This window comes from Arachis stenosperma, chromosome 6, assembly GCF_014773155.1.
Source record: "Arachis stenosperma cultivar V10309 chromosome 6, arast.V10309.gnm1.PFL2, whole genome shotgun sequence".
Classification (NCBI taxonomy): Eukaryota; Viridiplantae; Streptophyta; class Magnoliopsida; order Fabales; family Fabaceae; genus Arachis; species Arachis stenosperma.
The window spans coordinates 114,950,451-114,969,010 of record NC_080382.1 but is presented as its reverse complement, the minus strand read 5'-3'; the positions used below and the strand labels follow the sequence as shown (position 1 = coordinate 114,969,010).

The 18,560-nt window shown below is 39.3% G+C and overlaps 1 protein-coding gene and 1 non-coding gene across 2 annotated transcripts; one reads left to right on the top strand and one right to left on the bottom strand.

Moving 5' to 3' along the window:
* Nucleotides 1-1,953: 1,953 nt before the first annotated feature.
* Nucleotides 1,954-2,061, top strand: LOC130937421 (small nucleolar RNA R71). The gene has a single exon (XR_009068642.1). It is a non-coding gene; the product is annotated as a small nucleolar RNA R71 (small nucleolar RNA).
* A 14,662-nt stretch (nucleotides 2,062-16,723) lies between these two features.
* Nucleotides 16,724-17,173, bottom strand: LOC130934444 (protein FAR1-RELATED SEQUENCE 5-like). Its single transcript, XM_057864016.1, has one exon. The coding sequence runs from the start codon at nucleotides 17,171-17,173 to the stop codon at nucleotides 16,724-16,726; it is 450 nt and encodes a 149-aa protein (XP_057719999.1).
* Between the last annotated feature and the right edge of the window lie 1,387 nt (nucleotides 17,174-18,560).

Genomic DNA, 18,560 nt, shown 5'->3' with positions numbered 1-18,560 from the left:
TGGTGCCAGACTGGGCGTTAAACGCCCAACTGCTAGCCTCACTGGCGTTTAAACGCCAGTGAATTCTTCCTCCAGGGTGTGCTGTTTTTCTTCCTGTTTTTCATTTTATTTTTGCTTTTTCAATGGATTTTGTGACTTCTCATGATCATCAACCTACAAAATAACAAAAATAACAAAGGAAAATAGATAAACTATAACATTGGGTTGCCTCCCAACAAGCGCTTCTTTAATGTCAGTAGCTTGACAGAGGGCTCTCAATGAGCCTCACAGATACTCAGAGCAATGTTGGAACCTCCCAACACCAAACTTAGAGTTTGAATGTGGGGGTTCAACACCAAACTTAGAGTTTGGTTGTGGCCTCCCAACACCAAACTTAGAGTTTGACTGTGGGGGCTTTGTTTGTCTCTGATTTGAGAGAAGCTCTTCATGCTTCCTCTCCATGGTGACAGAGGGATATCCTTGAGCCTTAAACACAAAGGATTCTTCATTCACTTGAATGATCAGTTCACCTCTATCAACATCAATCACAGCCTTTGCTATGGCTAGGAAGGGTCTGCCAAGGATGATAGATTCATCCATGCACTTCCCAGTCTCTAGGACTATGAAATCAGTAGGGATGTAATGGTCTTCAACTTTTACCAAAACATTCTCTACAAGTCCATGAGCTTGTTTTCTTGAGTTATCTGCCATCTCTAGTGAGATTCTTGCAGCTTACACCTCAAAGATCCCTAGCTTCTCCATTACAGAGAGAGGCATGAGGTTCACACTTGACCCTAAGTCACACAGAGCCTTCTTGAAGGTCATGGTGCCTATGGTACAAGGTATTGAAAACTTCCCAGGATCTTGTCTCTTTTGAGGTAATTTCTGCCTAGACAAGTCATCCAGTTCTTTGGTGAGCAAAGGAGGTTCATCCCCCCAAGTCTCATTTCCAAATAACTTGTCATTTAGCTTCATGATTGCTCCAAGGTATTTAGCAACTTGCTCTTCAGTGACATACTCATCCTCTTCAGAGGAAGAATACTCATCAGAGCTCATGAAAGGCAGAAGTAGGTCCAATGGAATCTCTATTGTCTCATTTTGAGCCTCAGGTTCCCATGGTTCCTCATTGGGGAACTCAGTGGAGGTCAGTGCACACCCATTGAGGTCTTCCTCAGTGGCGTCCACTTCATCTCCTTCCTCTCCAAGTTCGGCCATGGTTATGGCTTTGCACTCTCCCTTTGGATTTTCTTCTGTATTACTTGGGAGAGTACTAGGAGGGAGTTCAGTAACTTTCTTGCTCAGCTGTCCCACTTGTGCTTCCAAATTCCTAATGGAAGACCTTGTTTCAGTCATGAAACTTTGAGTGATTTTGATTAAATCAGAGACCATGGTTGCTAAGTCAGAGGGGTTCTGCTTAGAATTCTCTGTCTGTTGCTGAGAAGATGATGGAAAAGGCTTGCCATTGCTAAACCTGTTTCTTCCACCATTATTGTTATTGAAACCTTGTTGAGGTTTCTCTTGATTCTTCCATGAGAAATTTGGGTGATTTCTCCATGAAGAATTATAGGTGTTTCCATAGGGTTCTCCTAGGTAATTCACCTCTTCCATTGAAGGGTTCTCAGGATCATAAGCTTCTTCCTCAGATGAAGCATCCTTAGTACTGCTTGGTGCATTTTGCATTCCAGACAGACTTTGAGAAATCAAATTGACTTGTTGAGTCAATATCTTATTCTGAGCCAAAATGGCGTTCAGAGTGTCAATCTCAAGAACTCCTTTCTTCTGACTAGTCCCATTGTTCACAGGATTCCTTTCAGAAGTGTACATGAATTGGTTATTTGCAACCATTTCAATTAATTCTTGAGCCTCTGTAGGCGTCTTCTTCAGATGAAGAGATCCTCCAGCAGAGCTATCCAAAGACATCTTGGATAGTTCAGAGAGACCATCATAGAAAATACATATGATGCTCCATTCAGAAAGCATGTCTGAGGGACATTTTCTGATTAATTGTTTGTATCTTTCCCAAGCTTCATAGAGGGATTCACCATCCTTCTGTCTGAAGGTTTGGACTTCCACTCTAAGCTTGCTCCATTTCTGAGGTGGAAAGAACTTTGCCAAGAAGGCATTGACTAGCTTTTCCCAAGAGTCCAGGCTTTCTTTAGGTTGTGAGTCCAACCATATTCTAGCTCTGTCTCTTACAGCAAAAGGGAATAGCATCAGTCTATAGACCTCAGGGTCAACCCCATTAGTCTTGACTGTGTCACAGATTTGCAAGAATTCAGCTAAAAACTGATGAGGATCTTCCATTGGAAGTCCATGGAATTTGCAATTCTGTTGCATTAGAGAAACTAATTGAGGCTTAAGCTCAAAGTTGTTTGCTCCAATGGTAGGGATAGAGATGCTTCTCCCATAGAAATTGGGAGTAGGTGCAGTAAAGTCACCCAGCACCTTCCTTGCATTGTTGGCATTGTTGTTGTTTTCGGCTGCCATGTCTTCTTCTTTGAAGAATTCGGTCAGGTCTTCAACAGAGAGTTGTGCCTTAGCTTCTCTTAGCTTTCGCTTCAAGGTCCTTTCAGGTTCAGGGTCAGCTTCAACAAGAATGCCTTTGTCTCTGCTCCTGCTCATATGAAAGAGAAGAGAACAAGAAAATATGGAATCCTCTATGTCACAGTATAGAGATTCCTTGAGGTGTCAGAGGAAAAGAAAAATAGAAAAAAGAAGGTAGAAGAATTCGAACTTGATTAGATAGAGTTCGAATTGTGCATTAAGAAGGAGTAGTACTCCATAAATAGAAGGATGTGGGAAGAGAGGAAGAAGATTTTCGAAAATTAATTAAGAAGATGTCAAAAACATTTTGAAAAATTGATTGATAATTTTCGAAAATTCAAAGTGGAAAAGAAATCAAGTGATTTTTGAAAAAGATTTTGAAATTAGAAACTAAAAAGATTTGATTGAAAACTTATTTTGAAAAAGATGTGGTTAAGAAGATATGATTGAAAAGATTTGATTTGAGAACAATTTTAAAAGATATGATTCAAACATTAAACCTTTCTCAACAGAAAAGGCAATATACTTGAAATGTTCAATCAAATCATTAATTGTTAGTAAGTATCTTTGAAAAAGGAAAGAAATTGATTTTGAAAACATTTGATTGAAAAGATATGATTTGAAAAAGATTTGATTTTGAAAAACTTTGGAAACTTGAAAAAAATTTGATTTGAAAAACAAAATCTTCCCCCTAGTGCCATCCTGGCGTTAAACGCCCAGAATGGTATCCATTCTGGCGTTTAACGCCCAAAATGCTACCTCTTTGGGCGTTAAACGCCCAACCAGGTACCCTGGCTGGCGTTTAAACGCCAGTCTGTCTTCTTCACTGGGCGTTTTGAACGTCCAGCTTTTTCTGTGTAATTCCTCTGCTGCATGTTCTGAATCTTCAGTTCCCTGTACTATTGACTTGAAAATAGAACCAAGATCAAATAAACAAGGCATGCAAGACACCAAACTTAAATTTAAACACTAGACTCAAACAAGAAATATTTTTGGTTTTTATGATTTTCTAATTTTTTTTTGTGCTTTTTTTCGAAAATTATATGAGAATAGAAAATAAAGGTTTCAGAATTCTCAGTTTGGATTCCAGGAATCATTGCAATGCTAGTCTAAGACTCCGGTCCAGGAATTAGACATGGCTTCGCAGCCAGCCAAGCTTTCACAGAAAGCTTCGGTCCAAAACACTAGACATGGCCAATGGCCAGCCAAGCCTTAGCAAATCATTGCTCCAATAGCAAGATTGATAGAGATCAACAGCTATTGTGATGATCAGTTGAAACCTCGGTCCAATAAGATTAGACATGGCTTTTCAGCCAGCCAGATTTCAATAGATCATCATGAAACACTAGAACTTATTCTTAAGAACTCTGAAGAAAAATACCTAATCTAAGCAACAAGATGAACCGTCAGTTGTCCATACACAAACAATCCCCGGCAACGGCGCCAAAAACTTGGTGCACGAAATTGTGATCAATACTTTTCACATCTCAAATAATCCCTAGTAATGGCTCCAAAGACTTGGTGCTCAATACCATGGCATAAACACAACTTCGCACAACTAACCAGCAAGTGCACTGGGTCGTCCAAGTAATAAACCTTACGCGAGTAAGGGTCGATCCCACGGAGATTGTTGCTATGAAGCAAGCTATGGTCACCTTGTAAATCTCAGTCAGGCAGACTCAATTGGGTATAGTGATAAACGAATAAAGCATAAAGATAAAGATAGAGGTACTTATGTATATCATTGGTGAGAGCTTCAGATAAGCGTATGAAGATGCCTTCCCTTCCGTCTCTCTGCTTTCCTACAGTCTTCATCCAATCCTTCTTACTCCTTTCCATGGCAAGCTCATGTAGGGTTTCACCGTTGTCAGTGGCTACCTTCCATCCTCTCAGTGAAAATGTTCCCATGCTCTGTCACAGCATATGGCTAATCAGCTGTCGGTTCTCGGTCAGGCCGGAATAAAATCCATCGATCCTTTTGCGTCTGTCACTAACACCCCGCCTGCTAGGAGTTTGAAGCACGTCACAGTCATTCAATCATTGAATCCTACTCAGAATACCACAGACAAGGTTAGACCTTCCGGATTCTCTTGAATGCCGCCATCAGTTCTTGCCTATACCACGAAGACTCTGATCTCACGGAATGGCTGGCTCGTTTGTCAGGCGAGCACTCGGTTGTCAGGCGATCAACCATGCATCGTGTTATCAGGAATCCAAGAGATATCACTAAGCCTCGTATGCTTGTAGAACAAGAGTGGTTGTCAGTCACTTTGTTCATGAGTGAGAATGATGATGAGTGTCACGGATCATCACATTCATCAAGTTGAAGAACAAGTGATATCTTGGAACAAGAACAAGCGGAATTGAATAGAAGAACAATAGTAATTGCATTAATACTCGAGGTACAGCAGAGCTCCACACCTTAATCTATGGTGTGTAGAAACTCCACCGTTGAAAATACATAAGAACAAGGTCTAGGCATGGCCGAATGGCCAGCCTCCCAAATGATCTAAGATAGCATAAAACTCAAAGATAGCTACCCAGATGTCAAATACAATAGTAAAAGGTCCTACTTATAGAAAACTAGTAGCCTAAGGTGTACAAAGATGAGTAAATGACATAAAAATCCACTTCCGGGCCCACTTGGTGTGTGCTTGGGCTGAGCAATGAAGCATTTTCGTGTAGAGACTCTCCTTGGAGTTAAACGCCAGCTTTTATGCCAGTTTGGGCGTTTAACTCCCATTTAGGTGCCAGTTCCGGCGTTTAACGCTGAAATTTCTTGAGGTGATTTTGAACGCCGGTTTGGGCCATCAAATCTTGGGCAAAGTATGGACTATCATATATTGCTGGAAAGCCCAGGATGTCTACTTTCCAACGCCGTTGAGAGCGCGCCAATTGGGCTTCTGTAGCTCCAGAAAATCCACTTCGAGTGCAGGGAGGTCAGAATCCAACAGCATCTGCAGTCCTTTTGAGTCTCTGGATCAGATTTTTGCTCAGATCCCTCAATTTCAGCTAGAAAATACCTGAAATCACAGAAAAATACACAAACTCATAGTAAAGCCCAGAAAAGTGAATTTTAACTAAAAACTAATAAAAATATACTAAAAACTAACTAGATCATACTAAAAACATACTAAAAATAATGCCAAAAAGCGTACAAATTATCCGCTCATCAGCGTTTAAACGCCAGTGAGGCTAGCAGTTGGGCGTTTAACGCCCAGTCTGGCACCATTCTGGGCGTTTAACGCCAGAAAGGGGCACCAGACTGGCGTTAAACGGCAGAAAAGGGCAAGAACCTGGCGTTAAACGCCAGGAATGGGCACCAGCCCGGCGTTTAACGCCAGAAATGGCTCAAAACGTGATTTTGAATGCCATTTGGTGCAGGGATGACTTTTCCTTGACACCACAGGATCTGTGGACCCCACAGGATCCCCACCACTCTCTCTCTCTTCTTCACCCATTCACCAATCACCTCAACACCTCTTCCCCAAAAACCCTTCACCTATCAAATCCCATCTTTCTCTTCACCACTCACATCCATCCTTCATAAAACCCCACCTACCTCACCATTCAAGTTCAAACCACTTTCCCTCCCAAACCCACCCATGAATGGCCGAACCCTATCCCCCCCTCTCTCCTATAAAAACCCTTCTTCACCCCTTCATTTTCACACAACCTAAACACCACTTTTCCCCCTCCTTGGCCGAACACAAAGCCACTCCCTTCTTCCTCATTTCTTCTTCTTCTACTCTCTTCTTTCTTCTTTTGCTCGAGGACGAGCAAACCTTTTAAGTTTGGTGTGGTAAAAGCATTGCTTTTTTTGTTTTTCCATAACCATTTATGGCATCCAAGGCCGGAGAAACCTCTAGAAAGAGGAAAGGGAAGGCAAAAGCTTCCACCTCCGAGTCATGGGAAATGGATAGATTCATCTCAAGGGTGCATCAAGACCACTTCTATGAAGTTGTGGCCTTGAAGAAGGTGATCCCCGAGGTCCCCTTTTCACTCAAAAAGGGTGAATATCCGGAGATCCGCCATGAGATCCGAAGAAGAGGTTGGGAAGTGCTTACCAACCCCATTCAACAAGTCGGAATCTTGATGGTTCAAGAGTTCTATGCCAATGCATGGATCACCAAGAACCATGATCAAAGTGTGAACCCGGATCCAAAGAATTGGCTCACAATGGTTCGGGGGAAATACTTGGATTTTAGTCCGGAAAATGTAAGGTTAGCATTCAACTTGCCCATGATGCAAGGAGATGAACATCCTTACACTAGAAGGGTCAACTTTGATCAAAGGTTGGACCAAGTCCTCACTGACATTTGTGAAGAGGGCGCCCAATGGAAGAGAGATTCAAGAGGGAAGCCGGTTCAATTGAGAAGGCATGACCTCAAACCCGTGGCTAGAGGATGGTTGGAGTTTATCCAACGCTCAATCATTCCCACTAGCAACCGGTCCGAAGTTACTCTAGACCGGGCCATCATGATTCATAGCATCATGATTGGAGAAGAAGTGGAAGTTCATGAGGTCATAGCCCAAGAACTCTACAAGGTGGCGGACAAGTCCTCTACCTTGGCAAGGTTAACCTTTCCTCATCTCATTTGTCACCTCTGTTATTCAGTTGGAGTTGACATAGAGGGAGACATCCCCATTGATGAGGACAAGCCCATCACTAAGAAAAGGATGGAGCAAACAAGAGACCCCTCTCATCATGAGATCCCTGAGATGCCTCAAGGGATGCACTTTCCTCCACAAGACTATTGGGAGTAAATCAACACCTCCCTAGGAGAATTGAGTTCCAACATGGGACAACTAAGGGTGGAGCATTAAGAACACTCCATTCTCCTCCATGAAATTAGAGAAGATCAAAGAATCATGAGAGAGGAGCAACAAAGACAAGGAAGAGACATTGAGGAGCTCAAGCACTCCATAAGACCTTCAAGAGGAAGAACAAGCCGCCATCACTAAGGTGGACCCGTTCTTTAATCTCCTTGTTCTTTATTTTTTCTGTTTTTTCGAAAATTGTGCTTTATGTTTGTCCATGTTTGTGTCTTATGATCATTAGTGTCTTAGTGTCTATGCCTTAAAGTTATGAATGTCCTATGAATCCATCACCTTTCTTAAATTAACAATGTTCTTAATTGAAAAAGATAAGAATTGCATGAATTTTGAATTTTACAACAGTTTAATTATATTGATGTGGTGGCAATACTTTTGTTCTCTGAATGTATGCTTGAACAGTGCATATGTCTTTTGAATTTGTGGTTCATGAATGTTGGCTCTTGAAAGAATGATGAAAAAGGAGACATGTTACTGAGGATCTGAAAAATCATAAAAATGATTCTTGAAGCAAGAAAAAGCAGTGAATACAAACAAAAAAAAACGAAAAAAGAAGGAAAAAGAGAAAAAGAGAAAAAAAAAAGAAAGAAAAAGAAAGAAATAAAGCTGTGATCCAAGGCAAAAAGAGTGTGCTTAAGAACCCTGGACACCTCTAATTGGGGACTTCAGCAAAGCTGAGTCACAATCTGAAAAGGTTCACCCAATTATGTGTCTGTGGCATGTATGTATCCGGTGGTAATACTGGAAGACAGAGTGCTTTGGGCCACGGCCAAGACTCAATAAGTAGCTGTGTTCAAGAATCATCATACTTAACTAGGAGAATCAATAACACTATCTGGATTCTGAGTTCCTAAAGGAGCCAATCATTCTGAATTTCAAAGGATAGAGTGAGATGCCAAAACTATTCAGAGGCAAAAAGCTAAAAGCCCCGCTCATCTAATTAATACTGATCTTCATAGATGTTTTTGGAGTTCATTGTATATTCTCTTCTTTTTATCTTATTTGATCTTCAGTTGCTTGGGGACAAGCAACAATTTAAGTTTGGTGTTGTGATGAGCGAATAATTTGTACCCTTTTTGGCATTGTTTTTAGTATGTTTTTGGCAGTTTTAGTTGAGTTCTTAGTATATTTTTATTAGTTTTTAGTTAAAATTCACTTTTCTGGACTTTACTATGAGTTTGTGTGTTTTTCTGTGATTTCAGGTATTTTCTGGCTGAAATTGAGGGATCTGAGCAAAAATCTGATTCAGAGACTGAAAAGGACTGCAGATGCTGTTGGATTCTGACCTCCCTGCACTCGAAGTGGATTTTCTAGAGCTACAGAAGCCCAATTGGCGCGCTCTCAATGGCGTTGGAAAGTAGACATCCTGGGCTTTCCAGCAATATATGATAGTCCATACTTTGCCCAAGATTTGATGGCCCAAACCGGCGTTCAAAGTCACCTACAGAAATTCCAGCGTTAAACGCCGGAACTGGCACCTAAATGGGAGTTAAACGCCCAGAATGGCATAAAAGCTGGCGTTTAACTCCAAGAAGAGTCTCTACACGAAAATACTTCATTGCTCAGCCCAAGCACACACCAAGTGGGCCCGGAAGTGGATTTTTATGTCATTTACTCATCTTTGTACACCTTAGGCTACTAGTTTTCTATAAGTAGGACCTTTTACTATTGTATTAGACATCTTGGTAGCTATCTTTGAGTTTTATGCTATCTTAGATCATTGGGAGGCTGGCCTCACGGCCATGCCTAGACCTTGTTCTTATGTATTTTCAACGGTGGAGTTTTTACACACCATAGATTAAGGTGTGGAGCTCTGCTGTACCTCGAGTATTAATGCAATTACTATTGTTCTTCTATTCAATTCCGCTTGTTCTTTGTCCAAGATATCACTTGTTCTTCAACTTGATGAATGTGATGATCCGTGACACTCATCATCATTCTCACTCATGAACAAAGTGACTGACAACCACTCTTGTTCTACAAGCATACGAGGCTCTAGTGAATATCTCTTGGATTCCTGATACACGAAGCATGGTTAATCGCCTGACAACCGAGTGCTCGCCTGACAAACGAGCCAGCCATTCCGTGAGATCAGAGTCTTCGTGGTATAGGCGAGAACTGATGGCGGCATTCAAGAGAATCCGGAAGGTCTAACCTTGTCTGTGGTATTCTGAGTAGGATTCAATGATTGAATGACTGTGACGTGCTTCAAACTCCTAGCAGGCGGGGCATTTGTGACAGACGCAAAAGAATCACTGGATTCTATTCCAGCCTGACCGAGAACCGACAGCTGATTAGCCATATGCTGTGACAGAGCATAGGAACATTTTCACTGAGAGGATGGGAGGTAGCCACTGACAACGGTGAAACCCTTGCATAAGCTTGCCATGGAAAGGAGTAAGAAGGATTGGATGAAGACAGTAGGAAAGCAGAGAGACGGAAGGGAAAGCATCTTCATACGCTTATCTGAAGCTCTCACCAATGATATACATAAGTATCTCTATCTTTATCTTTATGCTTTATTCATTTATCACAATACCCATTTGAGTCTGCCTGACTGAGATTTACAAGGTGACCATAGCTTGCTTCATACCAACAATCTCCGTGGGATCGACCCTTACTCACGTAAGGTATTACTTGGACGACCCAGTGCACTTGCTGGTTAGTTGTGCGAAGTTGTGTTTATGCCATGGTATTGAGCACCAAGTTTTTGGATTCATTACCGGGGATTGTTTTGTGTAAAAGTAGTGATCACAATTTCGTGCACCATGTATCAACATCCCTCCTTTAGCCAGTGCTAAAGCCGTTGCTGCTAAGGTAAAAAGCAAGTGGCCCTTTTTTGTGATGGACCTAACTGCTCGCATGATGTCGTCTCGATTATTGGTAAGCGTTTACTTTTTGCAAGCTTTTGTTTCCAAGTTTTTTTACTGAAGAAGCATTAAATTTGCCCGATACTAACTGAAATATATCGTGTTAAAATCATCAGCCCAATGTCCCTCATCTCAGTCACTTCACTGAGCAGAGGCACCCTATCATCCTTACACACGGCCACATAGAGGTAGAAGCAACATTTACACGGTACAGTGGAAAAAGGGAGGGTAGCTTTGGTGTTATTTCTGGAGGATGGGAGAATTTTACTTTATTGTGCAACTTCAAGCCAGGTGGTGTGGGGATCTTCGAGGTGATATCTACTGAGCCAGTGACGATCATCCAGGTTCGATGCAGATAGGATGCCATATGATGAGGAACTTAATGCGTAATGTGCCTTTGTTTGAGATGCTTGTCCATCCATGATGATAAAACTTTTGCCGTAGTTTTAGGAAGTACATTCACTCAATTAAATGTTAGTTTGTTGTTGAACAATTGTATTTGCTTTTTGGTATGTGACAAATTTGAAAACAAATTTGGATATTAACTAAATCAGAATCGCATTCGCCAATGATGTAGGTTTTTTGTGCGTTTATTAGTGGCATTGTCATTTTAACGAGCTGGGAATTATTTTTTTCAAGATCAAATGGCAGAATAGCCTTCCTTGTTTTTTTGGGAATAATGCTAGAATCGATTTATTCCTTTGGAAAAGAAACAAAATTTCTTTTGTTGGGCTTTAACATCAAGTCAACTAAATTTATTTTTTCTAAAATTTATTAACCATTCTTCATTGGAGAACCTTTTTTTAACTTGGTTTCATGAGAATTTGTTTTTTGTTAATTGCACAAACTTTTTTTTAAAAAATCCGGCCCAATCAATGAGAAAGACAACTGAACCGCACGTTTTTGTTCATGTTACTTTTTTATTAATTAATCAACGATGGGTAATTTATTATAGTTGGGCTTAGATCTACTCAGGGAAAAATGTCCGATGTGGTGTGGGTTTTTTTGTTTGGTTTTCTTGGCCCATGAAATGTTAAACAAAAAATCGTGACTCGAGAAGGATGGACAGACCATTAACGTTTGAATAAAGCCATATGTCATCAGAGGCAGACACCAGCTAGGTTCGAAGGAACCTTAAGCATATGTAAGCAGAGGCAGATCCATATTAATCAAGAAAGTCAGTCGGCCCATACTCTTATATTATCTTCCTTAGTCGTCTGCTTATCGTCTTAGTGGTGGTGAGTTCCTTTCGGGCGTTCAGATGAATCTCTTTATCGTAAGTTCTCATTCGTTTTCTATTGGATTAAGATGACTGACTTTTTACTTTACTGATTATAAGGAAACTCCTGTTTCTCAATTGTTTTTTTCTTTTTTCCAATTTGAAATCAAGTGGACAGTGGTTGAAAGATGGGTGTCACCACGGAGTAGGTTGTGGCCATCGGGAAAGCAAATTCATGAAAATCCTAATACCCAAACCCAACAGGATTAGTAGTAGTTAGGTGGATAATTTTTTTTTCGGGTATGTGAATGTATGATTTCTTTGCTTCATCATTTGTGAATTTCTCTCGATGTTATTTATCGCATCATTTTTTTTGCAACCAGGTTGGTACTTAGGTCAAATTTCAGCCCGCCGTCTATCCGGAAACACCAATGGATGAGGTACATGCGAACAATAGTGACTATGATGCTCAATAACCTTTGCTGCTGCATGAAGGATGTATGAAGGCCCCATATACCCATACTGGAACACATATAAGCCTAAGATCCAGTTATTCTATAGTTTGATGTATTAAATTTGTTGATGAACTTATTTGTTGTAGAGTCGAATTCTGACTAAAATCGCATTTCTCCGTATGTTCTTATGGTACAGGCTGATGTTTGATTGTACGGGATGAGTGGAGCAGTCGAAAATGATGCTAAATGACCATCTTCCTTGCTTCGGTTTAGATGAATTAGCTATATGTAAACAGTATCCGGAGTCATTTTCCTGCCGCCCACTCCTATTGAATCGGTACGTACTATTCTACTTAGCTTTGTGTATGCCGTTAGAAAATAAGATGGTCAAATTTTGTCCGGAGAAAACCGAATCAAATGGGTTTTCTGTTATACTCTGAATTTGAATTCGTTGGAATTACCAACCATAAATGAAATAAACGCAAAAGAGAGTATGAAAGAAAAGGTTAGTGTTTGGTTGAATAAAGGTTTGGTATAGAGTTCTCGAGTTACAAAGATTAAAGTTTATGTATTTGTGGTATGTACGTGTTACTGTAAATCCTAGTTTAAATTTGTTGTGATCCATTAGGGTGACTCAGAGGTCGATTATTCGAGTTTGAGTAATTTCCATGACGATCACTGCTGTGTGGGAAACGATTTTCCGATTTGGACGGTAGCGATCGTTACGAAAATTTCTCAAACTTGAATAATCTATCTCTGAGGTGCTCAAACGAATCACCATAAATTTGAATTTGGATTAACTGTTACCCTTAAAAACCACAAAATATTCATGCTTTAATCTTAGCAACTCATCAATTCTGTGCCAACCTTCATTCAGCCAAACACTAATATCTTCTTTCATGCTCCATTCCCCTTTTATTTTATTTTCGGTTGGTAGTTCAAACGATATCGGATATAACGGTTGTCCATGACCTTTGTTACAAATCAAAAAATAGAAACTGGTTTTGTTATACTGCTTCTATCTTAATATTAATTAACACAGAATGTCTTATTGGAAATTATTCTAAAACTACATTCATGAGGAGGAACCAGAGTTGGACCAAACGCGTGTCTGATTGATGCTGCGACGCCTTCTCAAAAATTGGTTAGTATCGGAATGGATAAATTTTATGTATGTAGTTTATATCCACAAATGAATAATGGTTTGGTTTTCAAAATCGATAAAAAACTTGTTAATATAAATTAAAATACTAGGTTGTTGTTGTAATGTCCTTGTTAATTCATAGTATCTGATGCTTCTATAAGTGCTTTATGAGATTCGTATGCTTAATATAAAATGATAATGATTTTAATTTTTTTTTTTGCACGATGCGATTGTGTGAATTGCATGTTCAAATGGCTGGATGAATCATGTAATTATAATCTTGCAGACATGATTTCTTGAACTGTTTTCACATATACTTTTGTTATAGTTATTGTTTATTAATTTTTAATTTCAGGTAATAATACTTTACAATCTTACGGATGCCAGATGAACAAATTATGGAAATGTTGAGGTGAAAATCCAATGAAGCAAAACACTGCCTATTAAAGTCATGCTGTAGTCAAATAGCTTCAAGCAGAGAAAGATTTGCTAATGCACAAGGAAATGTCCCTTATGGTTTCAAAATGTTTTTGTTCCTAATGTTAAATTCTGTCAATATCTAACATCAACAACTTCAAAATGTTATTCTGCCTAATAATTGAAACTATGATATGGTCAAATATAAATGTGTGTATGTATAAGTTTTTCGCTTTATATATAACAGATGACACATAACAAATCCCGTAAAAAGGTACAAGAAACACTCGCTATATTTGAAACTGCTTTCATACCCTGGGAGCCATTTCTCCTCCAAAATATTTGCGATGACAATAGGAAATTCAAATTAACAAACGAGATTCACAACCTGAAAGTAACAAAAGAGAATTAACAATCATCAACGAACAATTAAACCCTGGAGACTACGAAGTTAACCATTCAATCTAATAATTTGGTTGGTAAAATCAAATGCACTAAGTAGGGAAACAATCCCTTAACACATGTCTAATTGATCAATTGTATTGCATAATCACAATAGTAGGAACTCCTTAACCCAAATTCAACCACAATTAACTGGAACTAAAATACAGCAATCTAAGCAAAACACATATATATTATTGAACATAATTATCATCCTAACGGACATATTCACAGTTAACGTAAATATCTAAAAATTAAAACTCCTCAATACCAAGCAACGGCAAATACATTCCATTCATTTAATCTGGATAAATCATGCTTATAGCACGAAATATTTGCAACAATAAATTCAGAAGACTAATTCTTCTTCTAATTGTTCAAAGTGTCTTATGCATCGACGCGAACAATGCCATGTATGATCCTTGTTTGTTTCCACAATCCTTGTTTGACTCCTTCACCTGGTTATGACATGATTATCTCCAATTAGAACCCATAATCATGCATAAAACCATAATGGTCATTCATCACAGAGTGGTTAAAAGGAGTTTTAGGCATCGCACCCGTGTTAACGAGTAGGTATTTTTGTTGAAAAATCCATTCATGGACGCGATGTCAATGGATTTGCTGCTTTCATGGAGGCTCCGCTGTTTTATAATTTTTTTTTAAACAAGAAGAAGGACAACTGCATTAATTTATCCAGTTCATGTCACAAAAATTAGAGGTTTACAGTCACAAAAATTACCACATCAAATGTGTTGTTATTACCCTTCCGGTTCCTCATACCCGTCGTCGTAAATTTCCTTGTTCCACCCTTTTTAAAAGGCTGCGCAAACAGAGCAATACATGCACATAGTTTAATTGTTTTTAAAGGGACACCCACCGAAGAAGATTTTCACAGCATGAGCTTAATTAGAATAAAAAATTCGTACCTTGGTCTTAGGTCTTGAACAGTGTTCGGACTTAACTGAGAATGACCTCGAAGAATTAGCAAACCTTTCTGGACTAAAACCTGAGTCCTTGGCTGATGCATTGGTCTCTGATCGATCGCAAGGGTTACCTTGCACACTATGCTGCATCAGGTCTGGACGGCGCTTGTAGTAATGACCGTACTTGTGGCAATTAGAGCATGCTCTCTTCTTCCTCCAAGAAGACCTCTTGGAAGGGGCACCTTTGCTTTTGACAACAAAGGGATCGTTGATGCCTTCCACATTAACATTAGGAGTTGACTTGCCTTGTTTGCGTGACTGCAAGCGGATAACTAACTTCACAAGTTCAGACTGGACTTCGTCAAAGTCTGCAAGATCCTTGCAAGCAATATCACACAGCTTGTTGCAATTCGATGCCAATGCACCAACTCAAAACTTTAACACCCTTTCGACGTCATCATTCACGGGCATTTCTGTGCTAATAAATTCGTTCTTTACATTCTTTGTCCACCTTTTGTAGATCAACGAATCTGGAAACTCAAGTACGTTTTCGAACTTCATGGCATAGAAAACATGACTACATGGAATACCACGTGATTCAAATAGCTTGCACGAGCACAAGAACAGATTCTTACCTCTATCAACTTCCACCCGTTAATCTTTGGCCGGCTCTCCAAGAGTAGTCACATTGAACTCTACCTTGTCCAAGGTTGTGCTTAGTACCATGATGTTCAAAGCCCCTGCCCTCTGAATCTCATTACAAATTTCCTTAAAAATGTTTTGAGTGAAATAACATGATGCAGATCTTTCATATACCTCAAACGAGGTAATCATCACTAGCTCTGACCACTGAGACTTAAAGTCAGCTATTAATTCGTTGTTTCTATACTCCTTTAAGGCCCTATCCAGGTTGTGCATGAAGTCAATGAGGGTGTGCTTGCGATTAACATAAAACCTGATGAGAGAATTTATACCTTCGCACTGTGACGTCGTCCTTATGTAACCGAAAAACTTATCTTGGAGGAAACAATGGGACCACATCGCACGAGTTTCGTACGTCTTTTCCATCCAGGTACTCCCAACAAGGTTGTACTTATCCAAAATGGCTGCCCATCTCCGATCAAAGTCTCTGTGGTCGTTGTTGTCGTATATAAGACCCTTAAAATCACGCAGGAAATTCAGATTCTTTATATTTTCACGCGCATTTCTCTGCAGATGCCATCCGCATAACCGATGGGTCGTATCAGAAAGAACATTCTTGATTGCATCTTGTATGGCAAGGTCTCCGTCAGTTATTACTGCTTTAGAACTTTTTCCACCCATCGCTTCAATAAAGGTTTCCAACAACCACTTATACGTCTCTATGGTTTCGTCGAATAATAAGCCGGAGCCGAAGATAACAGTCTGCCTGTAATGATTGCATCCGGAGAAAATGACCAAAGGCTTGTTGTATTTATTCTTCTTGTAGGTTGAATCAAAGGCAATAATATCTCCAAAACAGTTATAGTCGATAATTGACTGCCCATCTGCCCAAAAATATGCTCGAGCCTTTCGTCACTAGTGAACGTATACTTTCCAAAGAACAGTGGATCATTGTTTGACTTGCCAATCAAATAGTTTATTGCCGCATTGGCATCCCCATTTTTAATTTTTGACCGACGATAACGATCAATGTAGTTATACAAATCTTTGCGTGTGAAACCAGCTTGACAATATCCACCCTTCTGGAACGCAATATACCCCATAATATGGCAGGTCTTGACACCAAAATTATGAAGATTTTTCACTTGGACTTTATCAGTGACAGTGAGACGACGATTGGTCGGTACCAGATGCACAAATTGAGGTGGCGTCAGATCGTGGTTATGCGATTCCACAAAACATGATACCTTTTATCTACCACAGCCGTAGTCAAGCTTTACCCTAAGCCGAGCTGGACACTTGGTTCGCGTTAGTGACCTTGCCTCCCTTGATCTATCATCCAGATCAAGATACCTCATATTCCTCCAGCCCTCTTTGTCACAAACAAGTTGCCTACTAATGATTCTACCTTGATTATCCCTAACCATGTCGTCCTTCCTTATTATAAATCCATGCCAACAAGAATAAGCGTTGTAAAATTGGCAAGCCTCATCCTCTATCCTAAACTCCAGGCTCCAAATATCCTCCACCATTAAATCTGCTATTCTTTTTACACCACAAACTTCTTCACTCTTGATAGTAGAATCCAGCGAGTCTACATCGTTGTCTTCAGCATCATCTTCTGCATTCGGTTGATAATCGAAATCATCACCCAAATCATTATCAGAATCATTCTTCACATCATCCTCCTTTATGGACATGATTTAACCCCTGCTATAATTTTACCCAAAAATGTCAATAAACAAAGCCAATCACAGTAACTACGGGAAGCTAAACTAAGCTGCATGTAAAATTAAATGAACCAAAACCAATTAAACTAACCCAATTGTTTTCGACCCCAGTATAAGGTTTTAATTTCAATTCCCCAAACCTAGCCACAGCATAAAACTGGATAATGTTACTTAATTTTCAAATTCCAGAATAACAATCCAACACCCTAAATAGAGAACCGTTTAAAAGGCATAGACTATCATCCAAATTAAACTAATCTGGATTAACAAAAAAACTTAATCGGACATAGCTTGATGACAACCAAAGTTTGAGCTTGAACGGATAAAAAATGCACTCTCGGAGGGAGGTGACCTTGCCGAATCGGACACACCTAATTCGAAGCCAGCCAAAAAATGAATGTTGGTAAATCAGCTTCAAGCAGCCACAGTTTCAAATCAAGCAAAAGTTCAGCTACAAATTTCTCTACCGAAGCCATATCAGTTTAGCGTTCGCCCTCTCCTCAGTTGACATTGACGCCAATCTGACGGAACCAAAGCACCAGTTCCAGAACCTGTTACTCGAACGAGATCATTCTTGCAAAATGGACGCTGGGTATAGAACGAAGGCGAAAAAACGAAACAGGATTGGGTAGTGGGTTCTAGGATAACAACTTTCAGGGTTGGGTAGTGGGTATAGAACGAAGGAGAAAAAACCATGGGTAGTGGGTTCTATACGTTTTTCAAGTTTTGAGACATGCATGTTGAATTTCAGAAAGAGATGGAGGGTATTTTTTAAAATGAAAAACAAGTTAGAGATTACAAATTATAATTGCAAATGTTCCCCAATACACTATACAGTATATGTATACAATAATTAATGTAGTATTTGTTATGGTATATTTTCATTAAAGACTTTTGCTATAACCAATAAATGTATTAATGAAAAGTTAAAAAAATTTTTAATCAATGACTCAGATGATGACACATGTACAAAAATAACTTACCCGCAAAATTAGCATGGATTTAAAAGAAATCACCTTAAATTTATATAGATTTTAAAGAGATTCTATTTTATTCACAATCTAAGTGACACATGTACATGATGGTATAAGGGTGACATAAGTTTGCAAAATATCTTATCAAAGTATTTCAGTGTCATTAGTTAGTTAAACATTTGATTAGAGGAATGGAGTAAATACGGTAATGCTAACGGCGTTCGGCATGTAGTTTTTATTTGAAGAATCTAAACACAAATATTTATATTAGTTGATTGATTTTAATTTATATATCTCAAAATTAGGGAAATAAAATTTTAAATTTTAAACCAAATTATAGTATTTATTATAATTTAATTTTCACAATCAACAATCACACACAC